The sequence below is a fragment of the Polypterus senegalus genome, chromosome 5, assembly GCF_016835505.1.
Source record: "Polypterus senegalus isolate Bchr_013 chromosome 5, ASM1683550v1, whole genome shotgun sequence".
NCBI lineage: Eukaryota > Metazoa > Chordata > Cladistia > Polypteriformes > Polypteridae > Polypterus > Polypterus senegalus.
This window is the reverse complement of record NC_053158.1, coordinates 46,942,214-46,963,260: the sequence shown is the minus strand read 5'-3', so window position 1 is coordinate 46,963,260 and position 21,047 is coordinate 46,942,214. Positions and strand designations below refer to the sequence as shown.

At 36.9% G+C, this 21,047-nt stretch overlaps 1 protein-coding gene across 1 annotated transcript in view; it reads left to right on the top strand.

The window, feature by feature from the left end:
- ttpa (tocopherol (alpha) transfer protein) overlaps positions 1-21,047 on the top strand; it is a 35,705-nt gene that overhangs the window by 9,265 nt on the left and 5,393 nt on the right. Inside the window, exons 2-4 of the mRNA XM_039754576.1 lie at positions 2,287-2,440; positions 7,159-7,352; positions 19,118-19,228. Of these exons, the coding sequence (XP_039610510.1) occupies positions 2,287-2,440; positions 7,159-7,352; positions 19,118-19,228 (459 nt within the window). The remainder of the gene's footprint in view (positions 1-2,286; positions 2,441-7,158; positions 7,353-19,117; positions 19,229-21,047) is intronic.

Sequence of the window (21,047 nt, the reverse complement as noted above, 5' to 3'; positions counted from 1 at the left end):
TATATATATACACAGTAAATACTACATATATATATATATATACATATATATATATATATATATATATATATATATATATATATATAGTGGTGAATGAAGGCAAGATAAAGAAAAGAAGAGTTGGAGCACCAGTGGGTGAGCCCATTTAATGTCCAATCTGACTATCGGGTAAAGGAAAGAACAATATGTCAATGCTGATGGTAAGGTTTAGCTGTCCAGAGACATCTGTTCTCATTGAAGGCTAGATGATGAGGATGTCCTGGGTGAGGTGATTTAAGTAGGTACAGTAGGCAGAAGTGTAAGGGTCAGAGTGACCATTGTTCTCGGCAGAAGAGGCATCATTCGTCCTACAGGTACTGTAGTTCTTCTCCATTCTAAAGCACACAGAAACTGTGTTAATGGCAGTTTCACAAACAAATCCTTCTCCCTCTTAATTATTTGACCCTGTACCTGTTAGACACAGCCTAAGCTCATATATAGAACATGCTACTACCTCCTCCAGAACAGCTTGAACAGCTTTACTTTTTCACTACAGAGAATTTTCAAGTTTCTGGAAGTATTATATAAGCATATACAGTAGTCCATTCTGACCTGTAATCCCAACACTTTTTCTTCGGCCACACATTCATGCTATGAATGTCTCATTTAATTAATCCTGAAAGGCTCTGTATTAAAGTGAGATCTGGAGACTGTGAAGGGCATTGCAGTAAACTGAAGTCACTATCATATTCATGAAATCAGCATTAGGTGAGGCATGCTTTGTTAAGTCCAATTGAAAACAATACTTTGCACATTCTGGCATTCAGATTAGACCAAACTGGTGTTAAGAAAAATAAAGTAAAAATCCTCCACACCATTACACTGCCGCCACCACCAGCCTATACTCTCGGCACATAAAAAGAGAAAAACTTGTTTGTACAGGATGGTTATAAGAGACTCCAACTGTCATATACCAACTGTATTTTGATGTGTATCATTCTATGAGCAAACAGCTGTTGGTTAATTCCAGGTCAAAAATAACACAAGTTTCAGAACAATTCATCCAACCTAAAATTCATGCAGTTTAATTTGAGAGAATTCTACATTGTCATACTATTCACAGTGTTACTAGTGGATATCAGAAGTCTGTAAACCCATATATCATGTTGTAATTAACAATACTTAAGTGAAAACAAAATGGTCATGATCAGGAAATGTAACAAGTAACCTGGCTAACCTGAGTCCACAAGCCTATGTAGTAGAATGACCCGCAGTACCAAAAACTCCACTTAAATCTTGCCTGTTTAGTAAGCAGCTGGAAGGTACAAAAGGTTATCTTATCTCTCTTTTGTAAAAAAAAAAAATCTTGGGACGAGACAAGACTTTTTCCTGTGATGAGACGTGATCTTTTGAAGAGAGACAAAGAGACACTTTCACGTCCCATAAGATGGTCAAGTCACGTCATACTTACAACCTTTGGAAACAAGTCCCGTCATCTAACCTCCCTGTTGTTGGAATGCTTTTGGCAGACACACTTCCTGTGCTCTCATCTGTGAAACATTCGGGGCTGGAAAAAGACAAAGTAGAACGTTGTAAAGAATTCAAAAACGTTGGCACGATACACATGCAGAGCAGGTTAGAGATAATGGAAGTGGGAAAATTCAAAAGTCTAAAAAAAATTTTAGTAAAGATTGTATTACCGCAAAAAAATGGAAAATAATACTCGCTGAAATAATGGAATAGCAAAAAGAGATCTAATAGTGTTTGAGGATGTATGGGGGAGAAGAGAGACAAGCCAGTCAGACAAAAGTACAGCTGCTGTACAGGCTTTTAAACGTTTGAAGCGCTGCACGAAATGCAGATCACATGGCATGGCAGCAGCAGCAAGCCAGCAGCTGATCGAGCAAAGAGGGGGTTAAAAAAAACCTATGTTTGTGTCTCATTGTATCTCCTCACAACGTTGTGTAGCGCTGGCAGGGGGTGGGGAAGGGGTCTAGGGTTGGCGAGCAAAACGAGCAGGGGGCAAAGCCCACTAGTATTGAATATTATCAATTTCAAAATTAAGTTAACCAGTTAATCTGTGTTCTTTTATTTAGATAGATAGATAGATAGATACTATATTAATCCCAAGGGGAAATTCAGATTAGGGTTAGGGTTATTTGTTTGTTACATTTAATAATTAAACAAATGGTTGAATATTTTGAAGATAAAACAACAATTTTTCTGTGAACACTTAATGCTTGGTGTATTATGCAAGATCCTTGTATCAAACAAGAATTTAATTGCATATTTTTGTTTTTTTCACAGCTCCTGATTAATTATTTTAGGTGGAGGAATGAATGTCCTGAAATAAGTGCCAATCTGCAGCCCTCTACAGTGTTGGGCCTCCTACAAAATAACTACCATGCAGTTTTGAAATTTAGAGATACCAACGGGAGTAGAATTTTGGTTTATAGAATAGGTAGGTAATTTTATACTTATTTAATATAACAAATATAATTTCCATACTAGTGGAATTTACTGCTTGGATAGTTTTGTAATATGTTTTTAGTTCCGCAAAATTAAACCATTGAGACAATGCTTTTTTCTTAGAAATCTGTAATTAAGCCTTGGTCATTAATTTCTTTACAATGCTTTGTTCAAAGGTTTTAAGACAAAAACGATAATAGTGAGAAACAGTGATCTGGAAGCCACTGTGGCAAAGTAAACAGGTTTTCATTGACTAAAATACAACAGTGAGCATGTCATCTAGGCATTTGTGAAATTATCAAGCAGAGTACTGCCATTAAATCTGCAGTCACTCTTTAAAAAAATATGTCCTTTCACTATCTGCAGCATTGATGAATAGACATCACAGTTTACAATTTATAAAAAAATACTGTAGATTTATCTAGTTTGAGCACAACATAGAAACTACACCAGGCTCATTAATGCATCCTCTAGTCAAAGTGCACAGAAAATTTCAGTTTCCCTCATGTTGCTTAATTTATGTGTGTATCACTTTTTAAAAGACGTACAGGGCAGAATATATCAATGTAGTGTGTGGAACTTTCACAGGAAAGAAAGTGATAATGAAGAGATAATGACAAGGATGGTTAAATACTGAAACAGCCATTCGACTGTTTTTGTACCTGCTTTGTGCTGTTTAAGGGTTACAAGAGCTGTCGCCTATTCTGCCAGCTTTTAGCAGAAGGCAAGAATCAATCCCGGATATGATGTTAGTCCATCACAGGGTTCACACACAAATATACACTTGTACTCATCAGTATGGGGCCAGTTTAGAGTTTTACATTAACCTGACACACATGCCTTTGGAACCTTAAACTACATTGTAAATCCATCCATTCATTTTCAAATCTACTCATGGTCATAGGGAAAGGAGACTATCTTGGCAACATCAGTTGTAAGGTACTTCTAGCTCAGAATGGGGTGTCATTCCATTTCTGGACACATTCATACATACACCTATATTCACTCATACAAGGTGCATTTGTAAATGGCAAATATTACACTATATAATCCAAAGAGGGGGGATAGTTTGGTACAATTAAAGTTGCGACTATTTGACAATTATGAATATAAGTAAGATTTTTGAGGTTATGTGTCTATTAAAGCACATGCAATAACATTCAGTATAGTTATGGAAATATGTTATTGTTTCATCTGATTTGTTCTGCTTATTCATGTCCTTCTTCTTCCTCTTTCGGCTGCTGCTGTTAGGGGCCGCCACAGCGGATCATCTTCTTCCATATCTTTCTGTTCTCTGCATCTTGCTCTGTTACACCCATCACCTGCATGTCCTCTCTCACCACATCCATAAACCTTCGCTTAGGCCTTCCTGTTTTCCTCTTCCCTGGCAGCGCTATTGTTAGCATCCTTCTCCCATTATACCCAGCATCTCTCCTCTGCACATGTCCAAACCAACGCAATCTCACCTCTCTGACTTTGTCTCCCAACCATCCAACTTGAGCTGACCCTCTAATACACTCATTTCTAATCCTATCCATCCTCGTCACACCCAGTGAAAATCTTAGCATCTTTAACTCTGCCACTTTCAGCTCTGTCTCCTGCTTTCTGGTCAGTGCCACCATCTCCAACCCATATAACATAGCTGGTCTCACTACCATCCTGTAGACCTTTCCTTTCACCCTTGCTCATAACCGTCTGTCACAAATTACTCCTGACACTCTTCTCCACCCATTCCACCCTGCCTGCACTCTCTTTTTCACCTCTCTTCCACAATCCCCATTACTCAGTACTGTTGCTCACAAGTATTTAAACTCATCCACCTTCGCCAACTCTACTCCTTGCATCCTCACCATTCCACTGACCTCTCATTGATTTACACACATGTATTCTGTCTTGTTCCTACTGACCTTCATTTCTCTCCTCTCCTCTCTAGAGCATATCTCCACCTCTCCAGGGTCTCCTCAACCTGCTCCCTACTATCGCTACAGATCACAATGTCATCAGCAAACATCATAGTCCACGAGGACTCCTGTCTAATCTCATCTGTCAACCTGTCCATCACCATTGCAAATAAGAAAGGGCTCAGAGACGATCCCTGATGTAATCCCACCTCCAACTTGAAGGCATCTGTCACTCCTACCGCAGACCTCACCACAGTCACACTTCCATCGTACATATCCTGTACAACTCTTACATACTTCTCTGCCACTCCTGCCTTCTTCATACAATACCACAGCTCCTCTCGAGGCACCCTGTCATATGATTTCTCAAGGTCCACAAAGATGCAATGCAACTCCTTCTGGCCTTCTCTAAACTTCTCCATCAACATCCTCAGAGCAAACATTGCATCTGTGGTGCTCTTTCTTGGCATGAAACCATACTGCTGCTCACTAATCTTCACCTCACTTCTTAACCTAACTTCCACTACTCTTTCCCATAACTTCATGCTGTGGCTCATCAATTTTATTCCCCTGCAGTTACTGCAGTTCTGCACATCCCCTTATTCTTAAATATCGGCACCAGTACACTTTTTCTCCACTCCTCAGGCATCCTCTCACTTTCCAAGATTCCATTAAACAATCTGGTTAAAAACTCCACTGCCATCTCTCCTAAACACCTCCATGCTTCCATAGGTATGTCAACTGGACCAACGGCCTTTCCATTCTTCATCCTCTTCATAGCTGTCCTTATTTCCTCCTTGCTAATCTGTTGTACTTTCTGATTCACTATCTGCACATCATCCAACCTCTTCTCTTTCTCGTTCTGTTCATTCATCAGCCTCTCATTGTACTCTTTCCATCTGCTCAACACACCCTCCTCGTTTGTGAGTATGTTTCCATCTTTATCCTTTATCACCCTAACCTGTTGCACATCTTTCCCAGCTCGGTCCCTCTGTCTAGCCAATTGGTACAGGTCCTTTTCTCCCTCTTTAGTGTCCAACCTATCATATAAGAGAGATAATGTTACGTTATACTTACAAAATTTAACAACTAATACATTGCCTGTAATAAACATTACAAACATTGTAGATAATGTAAAACAACTAATTGTTTTAGACACCAATTTCAGTATTTATTCATTTAGATTCTACTTACATTAACATCTGAGACTGTTCTCATTTGTAGTTCACTTGCTTTTAAAAAGAACAATATGAGTGGGAGCAGATAAGTCTGTCCCATATAACTAAAACATATATTTTCAAATATTTTATTACATTTGTATGTGTAAGAGTGCCCTGCCATGGATTAGTGCTCCCTCTGGGGTTGAATTTTACTTTGTGCACTGTGCTGTTGAAACACACACAGAATCCTTATAAACCTGAATCTGGATGAATGGAGGGGCGTTACGATTTGGTGTAGAGAGCAAGAAAGAATAGTTTGACGTGAAAAGGTTGAAGATATTTAAAAAAAAACAGTGTAGTCATCCAACCTATGACTTACGAATGGGGCCGCAGTTGCGACGCATATGCCTCAGTAACTGCCGCTTCATCATCTTCAGCCTGGGGATGCTGCAAGCTGTGGCTGGACGGAGGCTGGAGGGAGGCGATTTCGCTGCTCGCGTAGTGTAATGTCCCTCGGATTGCTCCCGTCGGCAAGCGGTGATCCGTGGTCCATAGTCACCAGGGCCACAGTTATTGCTCATGTGCAGGACGGAGGCTTGATGGAGCGGTTCATTGCCCGCCCACCACGCCGCCACAGCTACTGCTCCTGACTGGACGCAGGCTGGATAGAGCGGAGGGGGGCGCTTCACTGCCTGCCCACCACACACGGCTGCCCCGTTTGTTCTCAGTGGGTGGCTGATGATGCTGCAAGCGATGACCCAGTTGTGGCAGAACGGAGGCCATTGAGGGTGAATGCGGCGGTTGGGGTAGCATTGTAATGTGCCTCGGGTGGCTGCTTGTTGAATGGGGGTGGTGGTGGGTGATTCTCTACCTGCCTTTGGCCACACCGTATTCGTTCTCGGTGGGCGGACATTGCAGGCAGCATACTGTAGTGGAGGTGACTGTGTGGTGGGCAGATGGTGAACCGCCCCTCACCGCCCCCATTCATTCTCAATAGCAAGCCCGCTTGTACTGTTACGCACATAGTAGGAAGTTGTCTCTTGTCAGTACATCAGATGTGTTGACGACAGGTGCCTTCCTACTGTGATAGCGTGTACAGTGCTGTGCAGAAGACCTCATCTTAACCTTTTGTCTTCACCCTTCAAGAATGTCTCTGAAACACAAATCTGATGCAAGTGCTGGTGATACAGTAAAGAAGAGAAAAACCATCACCATTGAAAATAAAGTAGAAATAATAAAAAAGTCAGAGAGAGGTGAAACTCCATCATTCATTGGCAGAGCACTTGGTTACAGTCGGACAACAATAGCAATTATGAAAATAATGTACCTGTTCCGACTTACATACAAATTCAACTTAAGAGCAAACCTACAGTCCCTATCTTGTACATAACTTGGGGACTGCCTGTATACTGAAAAGTATAATTAATAGTATAATTAAATACTTAAATTCCCAATAGATGCACAAACATCTACAGTACTGTATGCTGAGCCTGGAGTCTTTTACTCAAATTTATAGTCTTTGTGGATACCAGTGTGTTTTTCTTTAGAAAATATTGCATACAATACTTCTATTGCCTCCTGTTATTAATGTACTGATCTTGAATAAATGCTATTTTGATTATACTGTATGTATAATTTTATTTTTATAGGACAGTGGGACCCGAAACTCTTCACAGCTTATGAAGTTTTTCGTGTCAGCCTCATCACTTCTGAACTAATTGTGCAAGAGACAGAGACTCAGAGAAATGGGCTTAAAGCAATCTTTGATTTAGAAGGTTGGCGGTTTGCCCATGCTTTTCAGATTACTCCATCACTGGCTAAAAAAATCTCAGCAGTGCTTACTGTAAGTTTTATATATGAACAATTTATTTCTCCTGTTCAATTTCCATTGTTGATTTTGTAGGGAATTAATTAAATCTGTTGTATACAACTCTTAATTGGATTTCACTACATTTATGACACTTGTTTCTGCAAAGTTTATAGGTTATTTAATAAAAAATTCTGTATAACCTCACTGATTTAACATGTCAAAAATGTGTACAGAGTAATAAATGGCTTATTGGTTCAGTTAAGAAGATCCTTGTTCTTGAACTGCTTTATAAATCCTTATGAGATTATTTTATCAGTCATTATGTTTATGCAGTACTGTATATGATATGCAACAACAACTTATTTCTGGTATTGCAATCTTCACTAAGTGCAGACGCAAAGTGATGAGAAACATCTGTTATTCAAAACAGAAATATAGATTATACTAACCGCTAAATACAGAAGTAGTACACACAAGAATACAGATATGTCAGCGCATACAGTGAACAAGGTAGAAACTGATTAAACACAAATGGAAACCAACAATATCTGTTCATTAATTAATTGATAAACCATGGCCAGTTGACAACGGAGGAGATCAAAACTGTAAAAGCGTCAAAAAGAAAGTTACAGTCCTGATCACCTCAGTCGACTAGACAACTACTCGTTCCTGGTTTTTCTATAGTGGAGTCTGTACTGGGCATCCAGTCTAATGAGAGAATCTTTCCAATGCTCCTTTATGTGAGATGACTTTCCCATACACAGAAGAGTAGTCCAGTGGTAGATTATTGTCACCAAGTCCACATCCAGATACCAAGAAGAGAAACAAAATAGAGGAGGGTCGGTTTTGGTTCATAAATGTATTGCTTATATTTCTGTACAAATGACTAACAAGCAGTAATGCAGCTTGCATGGATAATCAACAGCTCTAGTCAGGGTATGCTACACTAAAGTAATAACTATTTAAGCTTAACAGCATAAAAAATTCAAAAGCACATCCTGTAAATGAAGATATCAACTTGTGCAGCATTTTGGTAATAGATGATGCTGAACTAGTGGTCTATTTTTTTTTTATTTTAACCTCCATAGAGCTAGACCGGAGCATCACTCGGGCTGTAAAGACAGTGCTTAAATGCGTTAGTCCCAAGTGCCACTTGGGCAATGGCATAGATGCATCTTGTGTTTAGACCTGAGGTTTACTTGGGCTGTAAAAGTGCCAACAGTGTTAGTGCCAAGCATTACCCAGACAACAGTGTAGACATGTCTTCTCCTAGCCTCATAATGGCATCTCTTAAGAAGCGCCTCTCATCAGAGTGATGATGAAGTGAATCTGTCTTCAGGCAGTAAAATTGAAATGGTCAGTGAAATCGAATTCTGGGAATCTGAAAGTGACACTCGTGTCACACACATAAGTGCAGTGTGCTGTTCATATTATTATTATTATTCATCATTATTATTATTTGTATCATTATTATACTTTCTACACTTCTTACTTTGTACTTTTAGGGTTTTGCATGTTTTACATTAGAAAGATGAGATTTAATAAAAATGTAATATTTCAAGCCAAAACATGCATCACTTTTTAAATGTTTTTTTGAGAAAAAATGTAACGCTGAGGAGGTTAATGCATAATCCTAGTGATATTGTAGAAATACAGTTTAAGCAAAGTTGCACACTTTTTACAGAGATAACCCAATATTTTCCATTGACATTTTCCATGATGTATATTCTTAGGCAATTCTGAGTACAAAAATTTTCTTTCCTTTTGCTACATATAGGGTGAAAAAAAAATGAAGCTGTTATTCAAAACATACAACACTTATTTACGTTCTTTTGAAGTTACGCACATGGAATACTCTGTATTCCACAAAGATTTAAGGATTGGAGACTGGCCTAAAAATGTATACATAACTGTATCAGATTGCACCTATAAAAGTAAGCCCTAAGTTCAGTAAGCTGTAGAAAAAGAAAAACAAACATAAAAAAATCACTATGTACAATATGTGTGTTGCAATGTTTTCTGGAGTTGATGTGCCAATATGACATTTTTATTGTATCCCTTTCTTGGCAATAACTCACTTTAAAGAATTAAGTTTTGTTTGTTGATCTAACTTTGAAAACCTTTAACTTCTGATCCAAATAAAACACAGCAGCAACAGTTTAGATTCCAAACAGTTTATAGATGTGAAAAAGTAAAGAAAATCCCTGGTAGCCCAGTAGATACTCATTTAATAACTAGGCATTCTAAAAGACTGTCGCACGTGGGAACACAACTTCAAGCAAACAAGTTTTGTTGCAATTTTTCTGCATGGCCCTAAAGTACATATATCAAAGTTTACTCCTGTTTTCTCAGCCTTAGCTGTCATTTTGAGATTTCTTACAGTCTCCAAATATTTCAGATGTTTATCAAAGCCAATCCTTTTGAAGGCATTATACTTGGCTAATATAAAAAATGTATTTGTACAATGTGTTCACTATATCTTCTTGCTTATTTTTTCTTTATAATTACATTTTTTGACACTGCCTTGACTTTCTATTTCTTTGTCAGTCTCAGTCAATTTTTTGTTTATACTTTGTAATTGCTTAATTAATCTGTCCTTACCCACATTAATATATGTGTCTGACTTTATTATGGCTAATTAATGGTTATGCCATTATTCATAACTTTATTATAAAAACAGCTAGAGACAAAAACGTACCATTCCAAAACTTGCCATGGACAGGGGGCAAAGTCTGGAGGGGAAATGAGGTTGAATGTGGAATCTCCTTTCTGACTGAAGAAAATACCTTTGATTTTATACCTTTAATCAGTGTTTAGTTTACAGTTTTAAAGAAAGATATTGGAGATATGCTTATACTTTAAAAATAAATATATATAGTTTTGTCCTCTCCTGTTGTTCTAGTCTTGACTTACAATTAAAGGAGTAGCAAAGTATGTAATGAAGTGTGTAATGCTTACGTGAATTTCTTACAAACAAATAAGACTTATTTTTATAAAGAATAGATAATTTACTATGTTAATTTACTGTGTTTGTATCACAGCAGTAATCAAAGTATTATCTTCATTTTAACACATATGCTTCGCATTAAAATAATGGTTTTACATGAGTTCTTCAAATATCAAAGAAATATAGCTAGACTTTAAGTAATACAAGTTAGAGAAGCTGTAATTATTCCATTACTTTCTGTAAATATTGATTGGCTTTCTTTAATGTGCAGTAGTTGGGGCTCAAAAGCAGAAAGCTGTTTTAGAATGCTTGTGCTTTAGGAGCATCACACCCGTTTCGATCATTGTGAGACATCATGACATCATGCTAATGATTAACAGGTCTGTATTCTTCCCATACTGGTTGCAGCAGCAGCCATGTTTGTACTGGATAAATTATATATGTGTAGCTGCTTAAAGGTGCTATATTTACGAGGTCTGCTAAAAGTCACTGTTGCAGCTTATGGCTGAACTGGGACGAATGAAAGGGCCCAACATTTCACTGAACTTGAAATTGAAAGAAGCTTGAAAGATGTTTTATTACTGGTCAACCTTCTGAATGACAATAGTACAGTATTCCACAAGAATATTTTCAGCTGTCTGTATAAGTCAGGCCCAATCAAAGACATAAGCAAACAAAGCCTCTATGCATCTGGTTATGCAGGAGCTTAGTGTAAAAAGTTTTTTTAAAGGGATAATGAAGAAAAATTGGCATCAGTATCGGAATCAGCTCATCAAGTATCATGAAAATTATTGATCAGTATCGGCCTTAAAAAGCCTAATCGAAAAGTAGCAATGCAGAGAATTCACTCGAGCTCCATATGCGCAAAGCATACAATTATACAACTCAAAATTATATATCGAGCACATCTGTCTCGACTAAAACTCTCCAAAATGTTTCCAGGACATGATCCAACCTGCGAACGTTGCAACCAAGTCCCAGCCTCAACAGGTCACATGTTCTGGGCCTGCACCAAATTAACATTATTCTGGACAAAAATTTTTAATTACCTCTCAGACAGCCTTGGACTCACAATCCCTCCTAACCCATTAACAGCTGTGTTTGGGGTTCTTCCAGAGGGTCTTAAGGTGGAGAAAGACAAACAAATTGTGATTGCATTCACTACACTGTTGGCACGCAGACTCATTCTGATAAACTGGAAGAACCCAAACTCTTCTCTTTTAAGTCAGTGGGAAACCGATGTGTTATATTATTTGAAACTGGAAAAAAATCAAATACTCAGTTAGAGGATCTGTACAGACCTTTTTCAAAACATGGCAGGATCTATTCAGTAATATTTTAAAATAAGTTCATAAAGCACAGAGAATTTTTTTTTAAATTAGGTATGTTTACAAGTCTTAAATTTAACGTTATTTGGCTTGCTCTCTCTCTCAGGGGTGGGGATCGATCTTAACTCAATTTTTCTTTTTGTAAAATCTTGATTGCTTTGTATGGATTGTAATAAAATTAATAAAAATAAAAAATCGAAGCATCTATACTTATAGATTTTATTGTCATTACACTGCTGCATTTTGTTTATCATTTTAAAAATAAATAATATAGGAGCAGTTCAGAAAAAAACAAATTTCAAATGAAAGAAAAACAAGGTTTAAACGTACTATTGATGGATTATATATATATATATATATATATATATATATATATATATATATATATATATATATATATATATTGGAGTGAGCCATGGACTATTTGTACTGAGTCACTGGAACATCACATTAGACAACTGTCCCTAATAGGAGCATACCATAGACTGCCTCCAATTTGCTGAGTTTATAAAAATGATAGTTACAATTGAAAATCACTTGAAAAGTCATATAAAGTCACATAGCCTTTACACAAGAGTTGAATCAAGTGAATTAAAGAAGGAGAAATGTCATAGTGGAAAGCTGGCCACATTTTTGCAGGTAAAAAAGATAAGGATTTAAATAGAAAAAATAATAGGGTAAAACAATTTTAGTAATTAGACACTGGTGTCTTGAAAACAAGCAGAGAAACTGTATTGAAGGTAGATAAAGAAATTAAGCAAAATGACACTTTTCATTGGCTAATTGAACCCAATACAATATGCAAGCTTTCAAGGCAACAGATGCCCCTGCCTGAAGAAGAGGCCTCAGTTGCCTTGAAAGCTTGCATATTGTAATTGGTTCAGTTAGTCAAGGAAAGGTGCCATCATGCTTGACCTTTCATTGCATGCATAATGGCTAACATATTACAAAACCCTACAACTACAGGTGGAAAAAGAAAACGTTTGAAAGCAGTTGTCTCTGGCTGTCTATAATGTTTCTCCTTTTCCATACTATACACTTTTTGCTGTGTTAATCTGCTGTAGGACAGATGAGAAATACCAAGTTTCCCAATGGAAAATTACTCCATACAAAGTGACAGCTTCTAGTGGTAATAAAAACAATAATAATAATAATTACTTTATTTGTGTAGCACTTTTCCAGCCGAGCAGCTCAAAGTACTTCAAATGGAACATGGAAAACACAAATTAGGTATAAAATATAAAAGGTAAAAAAAAACACATAATAAAATTAATAATCATAATCATAATAATAGTATCTAGAACAAATATATATATATATATATATATAGACAAATTACAAAAGCTAGTAAAATGATTAAATACAGTAAAATCACTGACAAAGTAACCTAAACAACTAACATGTCATCTAGAAACCACATAAAAATTAAGAAGCCTGTACATTAAGGAATGCTAAGCAATAAAAATAAGTTTTTAAATGAGACTTAAAAATTGCGACTGAATCAGCTGATCTAATGCTTGATGGTAAGCTGTTCCAAAGTCTAGGGGCCAACACAGAAAATGTTTGGTCACTTTTAGTTTATTGTCCAGGCCATTTTGGAACAGGCCATTTGTCTGGCAGCCTTAAGGGTCTCACAGTTTGATACAGTGTCAGCAATTCTGTAACATAATCGGGAGCAGAACCATGATACTACTGTATTGGTACTATTTAGGGAAAAAACAAACAATGCTAAACAAATTTGAGCTGACCTCTGACTGCTTTCAATAGTTATGTAATTTTCTAAGTCTCTTAATCCAGGCCAGTGTCAGAGCAGTGGCTGGAGCCTATCCCAGCTCGCATTGGGCACATGGCTGGAACAAACACTGGACAGGATGCCAGTCCAACACAAGGCGCACGCACACATGGGCCAATTTAGCGTTGCCAGTCCACCTAACCTGCACATCTTTGGACCATGGGAGGAAACCGGATCACCTGGATGAAACACACTTAGAAACAGGGAGAACATGCATACTCCATGAAGGGAGGACCTGGGACATGAACCCTGGTGTCCTTACTGCAAGGCAGCAGTGCTACCACTGTGCCACCCACTTTCAAAAGAATATAATAAAATTAAAAAGATACAATAAAAAAAAGATAAACCATCAAATTATTATTCTGAGGTTGTATATGGAGAAATGAGATGTACACTTCATGCATTTATTTTGTGTTTAATTTTTGCAGACAAAATTGTGATTTTACACTAACCTCAAACTTGCATTTCTCACAAACTCCAAGTGCAATGAAATGAGAAGGTGACTCCAGAAATCTCTATAGTTTGTGACTGTAGCAGTTATCCTTAGCTTTTAATATTGTGCACTTTGTTTGATAATATTTAAAGCAGGGAGCCCCAGTATGTATCGTGGGTGCTATGGATAAAATCACACAAATGCTTTTGATTTCAAGGCAGAGTGTCCAAGAACACTGAGTGAGCACTGGAGCTGCACATGTGCAAAGCAAAGCAAAAGTAAGATCACACCTCTTATTTTAGCGAAAAGGAAGGTAAATTGGGATTTGCAGAGAAATCTCTTTCTATACAGGTAGTTTAAAGGCCGGGACACCACACCATTTCATCAGTTTTCGATTCAACCAGCATACTTTGCACAAAGTCGTTGTATCATTTACCAGTATCCAACCTCTTGTTCTCTCATTTCTTTAGTGACCAACAAATCATTAATACCAATGTAGGATACATTTGCCTGTGTCAAGTCAGAAGCATGCAGATTTTTATCCATCCATCTTCCAACCCGCTGAATCCGACAACAGGGTCACGGAGGTCTGCTGGAGCCAATCCCAGCCAACACAGGGCACAAGGCAGGAACCAATCCTGGGCAGGGTGGCAACCCACTGCAGGACACACACAAACACACCCACACACCAAGCATCAATTTAGAATTGCCAGTCCACCTAACCTGCATATCTTTGGACCGTGGCAGGAAACCGGAGCGCCCGGAGGAAACCCACGCAGACACAGGGAGAACATGCAAACTCCACGCAGGGAGGACCTGGGAAGCGAACCTGAGTCTCCTAACTGCGAGGCAGCAGCGCTACCACTGCGCCACCGTGCCGCCCGCAGATTTTTATAAGAATATATAAAGGCTTGTAGTGAACTAACAAACCAATTACTGTCAAAAACATGCATAAACAAAAAAACAAAATCGTGCAAAATGGTGCATTTTGAGATGAAGAATACTCATTTGTAAGATTGATTGCCAAATTTGAAGGAAAACACTTCAGTTATTTTAGGTTACATTTTAAAGACAGAGGAAGACGCATATAAAATATTTTAAAAGCCCCGCAGCCTAAACTGGATTAAGCAGATTTGGAGATAAATAGATATAAATCAGCTTATGTGTCATGTTTTTAAACAGTCAGTCTGATTGTGATAGAACATCTTTAACAATGTTTAATATCAGAAAACATGGGATCAATCAGTTGTCACTGCTGTGAAAGACATTGCATGAATTATTTCAAAGGAACAGAGTGTGTCTGAGGTTTTTGTTTTTTCTGATTATCAATGTGATGAAAACCCAAGGGTCAGAGTAACATCTCTATTATTAAAGGATTTGTTTTGCTGCCAAAGGTCATGAAGTCTTATGTACCTCTGAGTTAATGAATCACAATTAAAACCAATAGTTTTCATGTTTTTTTCTGCATTACACAATAGCTTTGCTAGCCAGTGGTCAGTATAGTGGAATTTGCCCTGAAATTTGTATCCAGTTTTCTTGAAATTTAAAAAAAGGGTAATGACAAACAGTAGAAAATTCCTATGACCGATAGAAGTGATAAGACTATGTTTAATGTCCTGAAAGGGCTGTTCATCCAATAAACCATACTTCTATGAGTTTTGGTTGACTGCAAAGTCAAGTATCAGCCTTAAAAGCAGACCATGCAAAGTTATTTGGAGATTTTATTCTGAGCTGATTTTAGGCCATGTCTGTATATAAAAATGCAGTGTCTCTATAAAAAAGAAACCTCAAAAGATACAAAGAATGAGCACATAGCAGGAAGTTACATGTATAACATTTAATACTACTGTATATGTGAAAGAAGAGCATTCCCCTTGAGTTTCTTCAAAATGTTATAACAAACAAGTGTTTTTTTTCACAGTTGGTGGAATTTTTGTGGAATGAACTGTGTGAAAGAATGAAAAGCCTAGGAGTTCCTTTGGACAATGTAAGGCAATTTTTCCACTTGCCTTGCAGAACATTTCCTTCATATCTACCATGTCACACTAACACTTGACTCTGGCCTCTTCCCCCTTCCAGTAAGTTTTTTACGGTAACCATTTCAAACTTTCCAAAGTAAAAAAAAAATTCCCAAAGAACCACAGGGAGATGAAAATATAGTAACGGAAAAGCAGAAAAGTAGTCTGGACAAAGTTAAGGTCAAAACACTAGGAGACAATAAGATAGGTAACCAGATTAAAAGAATATACAAGCTTAAAGTCAGAACAAGGCCAAAAACCCTCAAGCACAAATTGCCAGAGAAAGTAAATTTACTTGTTTCATTTAAGATGTTTCGTTTATCAGAACCAAATGTAGACAATTGCAGAGCCTGTGGCTCATTCTTAAATCATGTGGTCACAAAAGCCATGTGGCAATACTGTAACTAAATTTCCAAAATGGCGGCATGTGATTTCATCATTATGCAACACTAAACTGTTACAAAATAAATTGACAGAAATAAATCTAAGATCGAATCATTGTAAACTCCATTGAAATTGTAATAGCTTCTCTTCAAATTTCCTTGTGTCTCAAGGCTCCTGATGACTTTAACATTTCTTCCCAAGGTTGGTAATGGACATCTTTGGATATATTGTCACCCAGCTATATCTCCTTCTTGGTTCCACTGATGTTCCTTTACCACTAAGCACTATGTAGATGTTCTGACATCTTCCTGGCTCTCTGCTTTAAATCAGAAATGTGGTCCCAGTTCTGTCAGTCAGTGAATATGTGCTGCCATCTAAGGCAGGGGATATACTTAACGTTACACAACGCATGAGCTTGAGGACACTGCTGCTATGCAAGTAGTCTATATTTGCACCTGTTTTTTAAGTAAATGTGGAGGTATCAATGTGAGAAATCATCACACGGAGAAAACAATGTGTGGTTTTGCTGTGTTGCAAGTTGAGAGAAGATATATATTAAAAATAAAATTTATTTTCCTTCTGATGCTGTTGTGAAGGTGCAAAAAAAAAGAATGGCAACAATGACATAGAATGTCAAGAGAGTATGCAATAACTTTAAATGTATTGCATGATTATGATGGGAAATTTGCAATGCTTGTATTGCTTACGCAAGAAATGGATGAAGAAAAGCACCATGTAGAAATTTGCATGTCCGCATTTAAGTTTGATGATTTGCTTCACTGCATCAAATCATTCATCAAAGATTGAAGCATGCAGATGGAGCTGCAAGCCTGCCATCACATGCTGATAGTAAACAGTGATACTGACATCACGTACCAAAACTTGCACACACACGGCTCCTATTTATTTGCTGGTATTTCAACTCACACACGTGTCGCGTAAATTTCTGAGGACATGCTCAGAGGACACGTCAAAACAATGCTGGGAATGCGTGACAGTCATAATAAGTACATGTACACATTCTGGTATGAAGTATAAACCAGCCATAATAGATTGGAAGGAAAGTATTAGCCTCCTGTCATGCTTTCTACCAGTAATCAAATGCAGATACTTGTTGGTGTTAGTGGCTTTCTGGACCCACTTTTCCACTCTGATGTCCTAATAAATTTTCCTCTGGTGCAACCAAAATTCATGAAGGAATTGATGCCTCTTGACATATTGAGATACACCCATTGTCAGTATGGGTTTTATTTTGACCTGGTACAAGCAGCTGCTTTGGCACCTTAGTGCCACTTGAATTCCTATTAAGTTAGAATATAATTTTGCATATGACGATCAAGCCACAACAACATTTATTTATATAGCACATTTTCATACAAACAGTAGCTCAAAGTGCTTTACATAATAAAGAATAGAAAAATAAAAGACACAGTAAGAAAAAAAAAATAAGTCAACATTAATTAACATAGAATAATAGTAAGTTCCAATGACCAAGGTGGACAGAAAAAACAAAAAGAAAACTCCAGACGGCTGGAGAAAAAAATAAATATAGTGGGCTACTACAGTGCATTCATTAGATATGCACTACCATGTGCCCTACTAATGTGGGTAATAAAGGTTGTACATGTTAGCATTTAAACAGTTCTTTCTTTTTTTTTCTTTCTTTTTAAAAGTGTGGGTAGTCAGAACAAGAATGGAAATGTTCGGACATACGTCTACACCTGTTGGTACAGTTATATGAGAAATATAGTTACTGGGTCACCAGTTAGGTCACCAATTAGGTCCACCAGAATTTCAGGGAGATACCTGAAAATTACCCTACGCACTAGCAACATTTACTAATAAATGCATAACGATGTACTTAGTGAAAGACCTAAACATTTCTTGTATGTGTAAGTTAGCATTGATCTGCCACTCAATAACTAAACCTTTTTTCTTTATCTTCAAATTAAGCCTCTGTGAAGTCTAGGGAAATACTGTAGTTTTATTCAGCAGTAAAACTCTTTGTTTAGTCTTTGATTTAATGCGTGGATTGTCATGGAATTGGCAGTATTAGATATTTTGAATTATGTTTCTAATTATGTTTTATTGAAAATAAACAAAACTACAATACATTTACTGTAGTCTCATCAGAAACTATTCTGTCATGATTATGTAAATGAATGCAGTACACCTGAAACTGTATAAATTTGAGTGACTGGTGGACAAGTTTATTTGTAATTGTCAGCAGAATGCAGAAGCCTTGACATGTATCATGCTGTCACTAGAAAAGGATTTTTAAGATGGTTACATATGGCAAACCTGTGAAATTGTTACACGTTACCACCTGTTTCATCATGTGATACTGATGTAAAAAAAGAGATGAAGTTACAGTGCAATAGTAACAAGAAGATAGAAGAAAAATGGCTTTTCATTTGAGTAAAACTTTAATATCCCAAATGATGTCATAATACTTCCTTTTTCTTGTGGTGTCAGAGTTTCCCGTTTTGGGTATAATCCCTAGTTAAATGTACAATGTTTGCTCTTCTAGGTCCAGTAAATTGTCTTCACTAAAGAATTAAATTTAAAAATGCTGAACTAAAATCTTCTCCTTAGTCTTTAAAAATGTATTTTCATAAAGAGTACTAGTGATAATCTTCTAAGCACCTTACATGAACAATATTTAGTGCCGTGCAACATTCTTCATACTATATTTTGGCTGAATTAAATGTTACATAATATTGCTATAATTCATACTGTTTTGAGGAAGCTATTTGTTCAAGTAAATTTTCAAGTTGTCCTCAATTTATTGGGGCAGTAATTAATACATAATATGTTCATATACATTTTGCCTATCCTGTTCAAAATAAAAAATAAATGCTTGCTTTTAACTCTTTTCTTCTTATTGTCATTTTAGGATGCTTTTCCTTTAAAGGTCCGCGGTATCCATTTGATTAATACACCGATATTGTTTTGGTCAGTCTTTGCAGCGATAAAACCTTTTCTGTCAGAAAAAATAAAAGCACGGGTAAGTACAAACAGGGGTCATGACTTGCACAATGTGTAATACAAGATTTCTGTTGACTAATGCATTTAAAGGTGTGTAATGTGAGCTACATGGCACATTGTGGGAGGCATTGGAGAACTGGTATATCCTGATTCTTATTCAAAGGTTTTGGAAATTAAAACTAAAATATGAGAGAAATCTGTATTGTTGATTATAATGTGATATACCCTTCTACAAAATAGCTACATTTTTAGAACAAACAATCCTACAATTGAAAGAACAACATAACAGACAATCTTCAATTGCAGTTTTCTCTTTTAAAAGTAAAAGCATTACAGCAAATTTAGATTTTTCTTCACATTCTAAATACTTTTTAGAATAATTAGCAACCCTAAAATGGCCCAATGTGGATGCGTACCCGGGTATGTCCAGCAATGGACTGGCACCCCTTCCAGGACTGCTTTCTTCCTTGAACTCAAAGTTTTTAGGATAAGCTACAGCACCACACAACTCTGAGATTGCACTAGTGAAGACAGTTCACTAATTGGATGGACTAACTTTGGTCTTAGGGGGCTGACTTCCACTTAATTAGATACCTTTCCTCAGCTTATACTTTACGTTATTTATGCAAATGAATCTATTCAGTTACTGCTTTTTGCATGTCTAAAACTTCATATTAATTTTTGTCTTAGCTAGCAAGCAATTAATAGTGATTGAATAGCTAATATGTTAACATTTAAACCTGTGAGCTTTCACCAAAAAGAAGCTCTTAAAAAAAATATTAAGACAAACTAAATTAAGTAATTTAGAAGTTATAACCCACTCTAATTCTGTTTGATCATTTTCTATGAAGACTTAATATGTAATATAGGAATTTCTATTCATGTTGTCATTATTGTTTTACATGAGAGTGTCAAGTAAACATGTATGTTTAAGCATACTTAATAAATCTGCTTCTAATTAATGGGTAAAATGAAAGATTGAAGGGGCTTTGCCACAAAGTGCCCAGATTGCATACCCCGAAGGTTACATAAAGTCTGTGATGGATCACAGTTGATGCAGGCTTAAGTTAATAATAATAATTCTTTACATTTCTATAGTGCTTTTCTCACTACTCAGAGTGCTTAATGTGTAACATCCACCTGGATGATGTGACAGCAGCCATTTTTGCACCAGTACGCTCACCACATATGAGCTATTAGGTGGTGAAATGGTCAGAGAGAGCTAGTTAAAGAGTGGGGATGATTAGGGGGCTGGAATAACTAGGTCATGGAGGGCAATTTAGCCTGGACATCGGGATATACCCTGCTGTTTTGGAAGGATGCCCAGGGATCTTTTATGATCACAGAGAGTCAGGACCTCGGTTTTAAATCTGATCTGAAGCATGGTGCTATTTTTACAGCACAGTGTCCCCATCACTGCACTGGGGCATTGGCATCCACATCCAGACCACTGAGTAAACACCTCTTCCAAGCATAATCTGACATTTAATTTAACTACTGTGTAACTGAAGCCTACTGTTGTTTTCTAGTTTCTAACATTATTGTGTTAATTCAGAAATCCCCACCAAATTTTACTAGAATTTAGGAAAGGTCAGGAAGAGATGTAAGTGAATGCTAAAAAGAATCTGCAACAACTGAGTTTATTCAAGTTTTGTGATCTTCTACAAACAATAAGCAACACTCTTCAAAATAAAACACCAAAGCCATTGAAAGGAATATAATAAATTATTTGTCTTACCAGACTTGTTAAATTCCTACAATGTAAATAAATCCTATTTGGAATCTCTTGATTCACACATAAATGTAGAAACTGCAAAACAGTATGCTCAAATGAAATA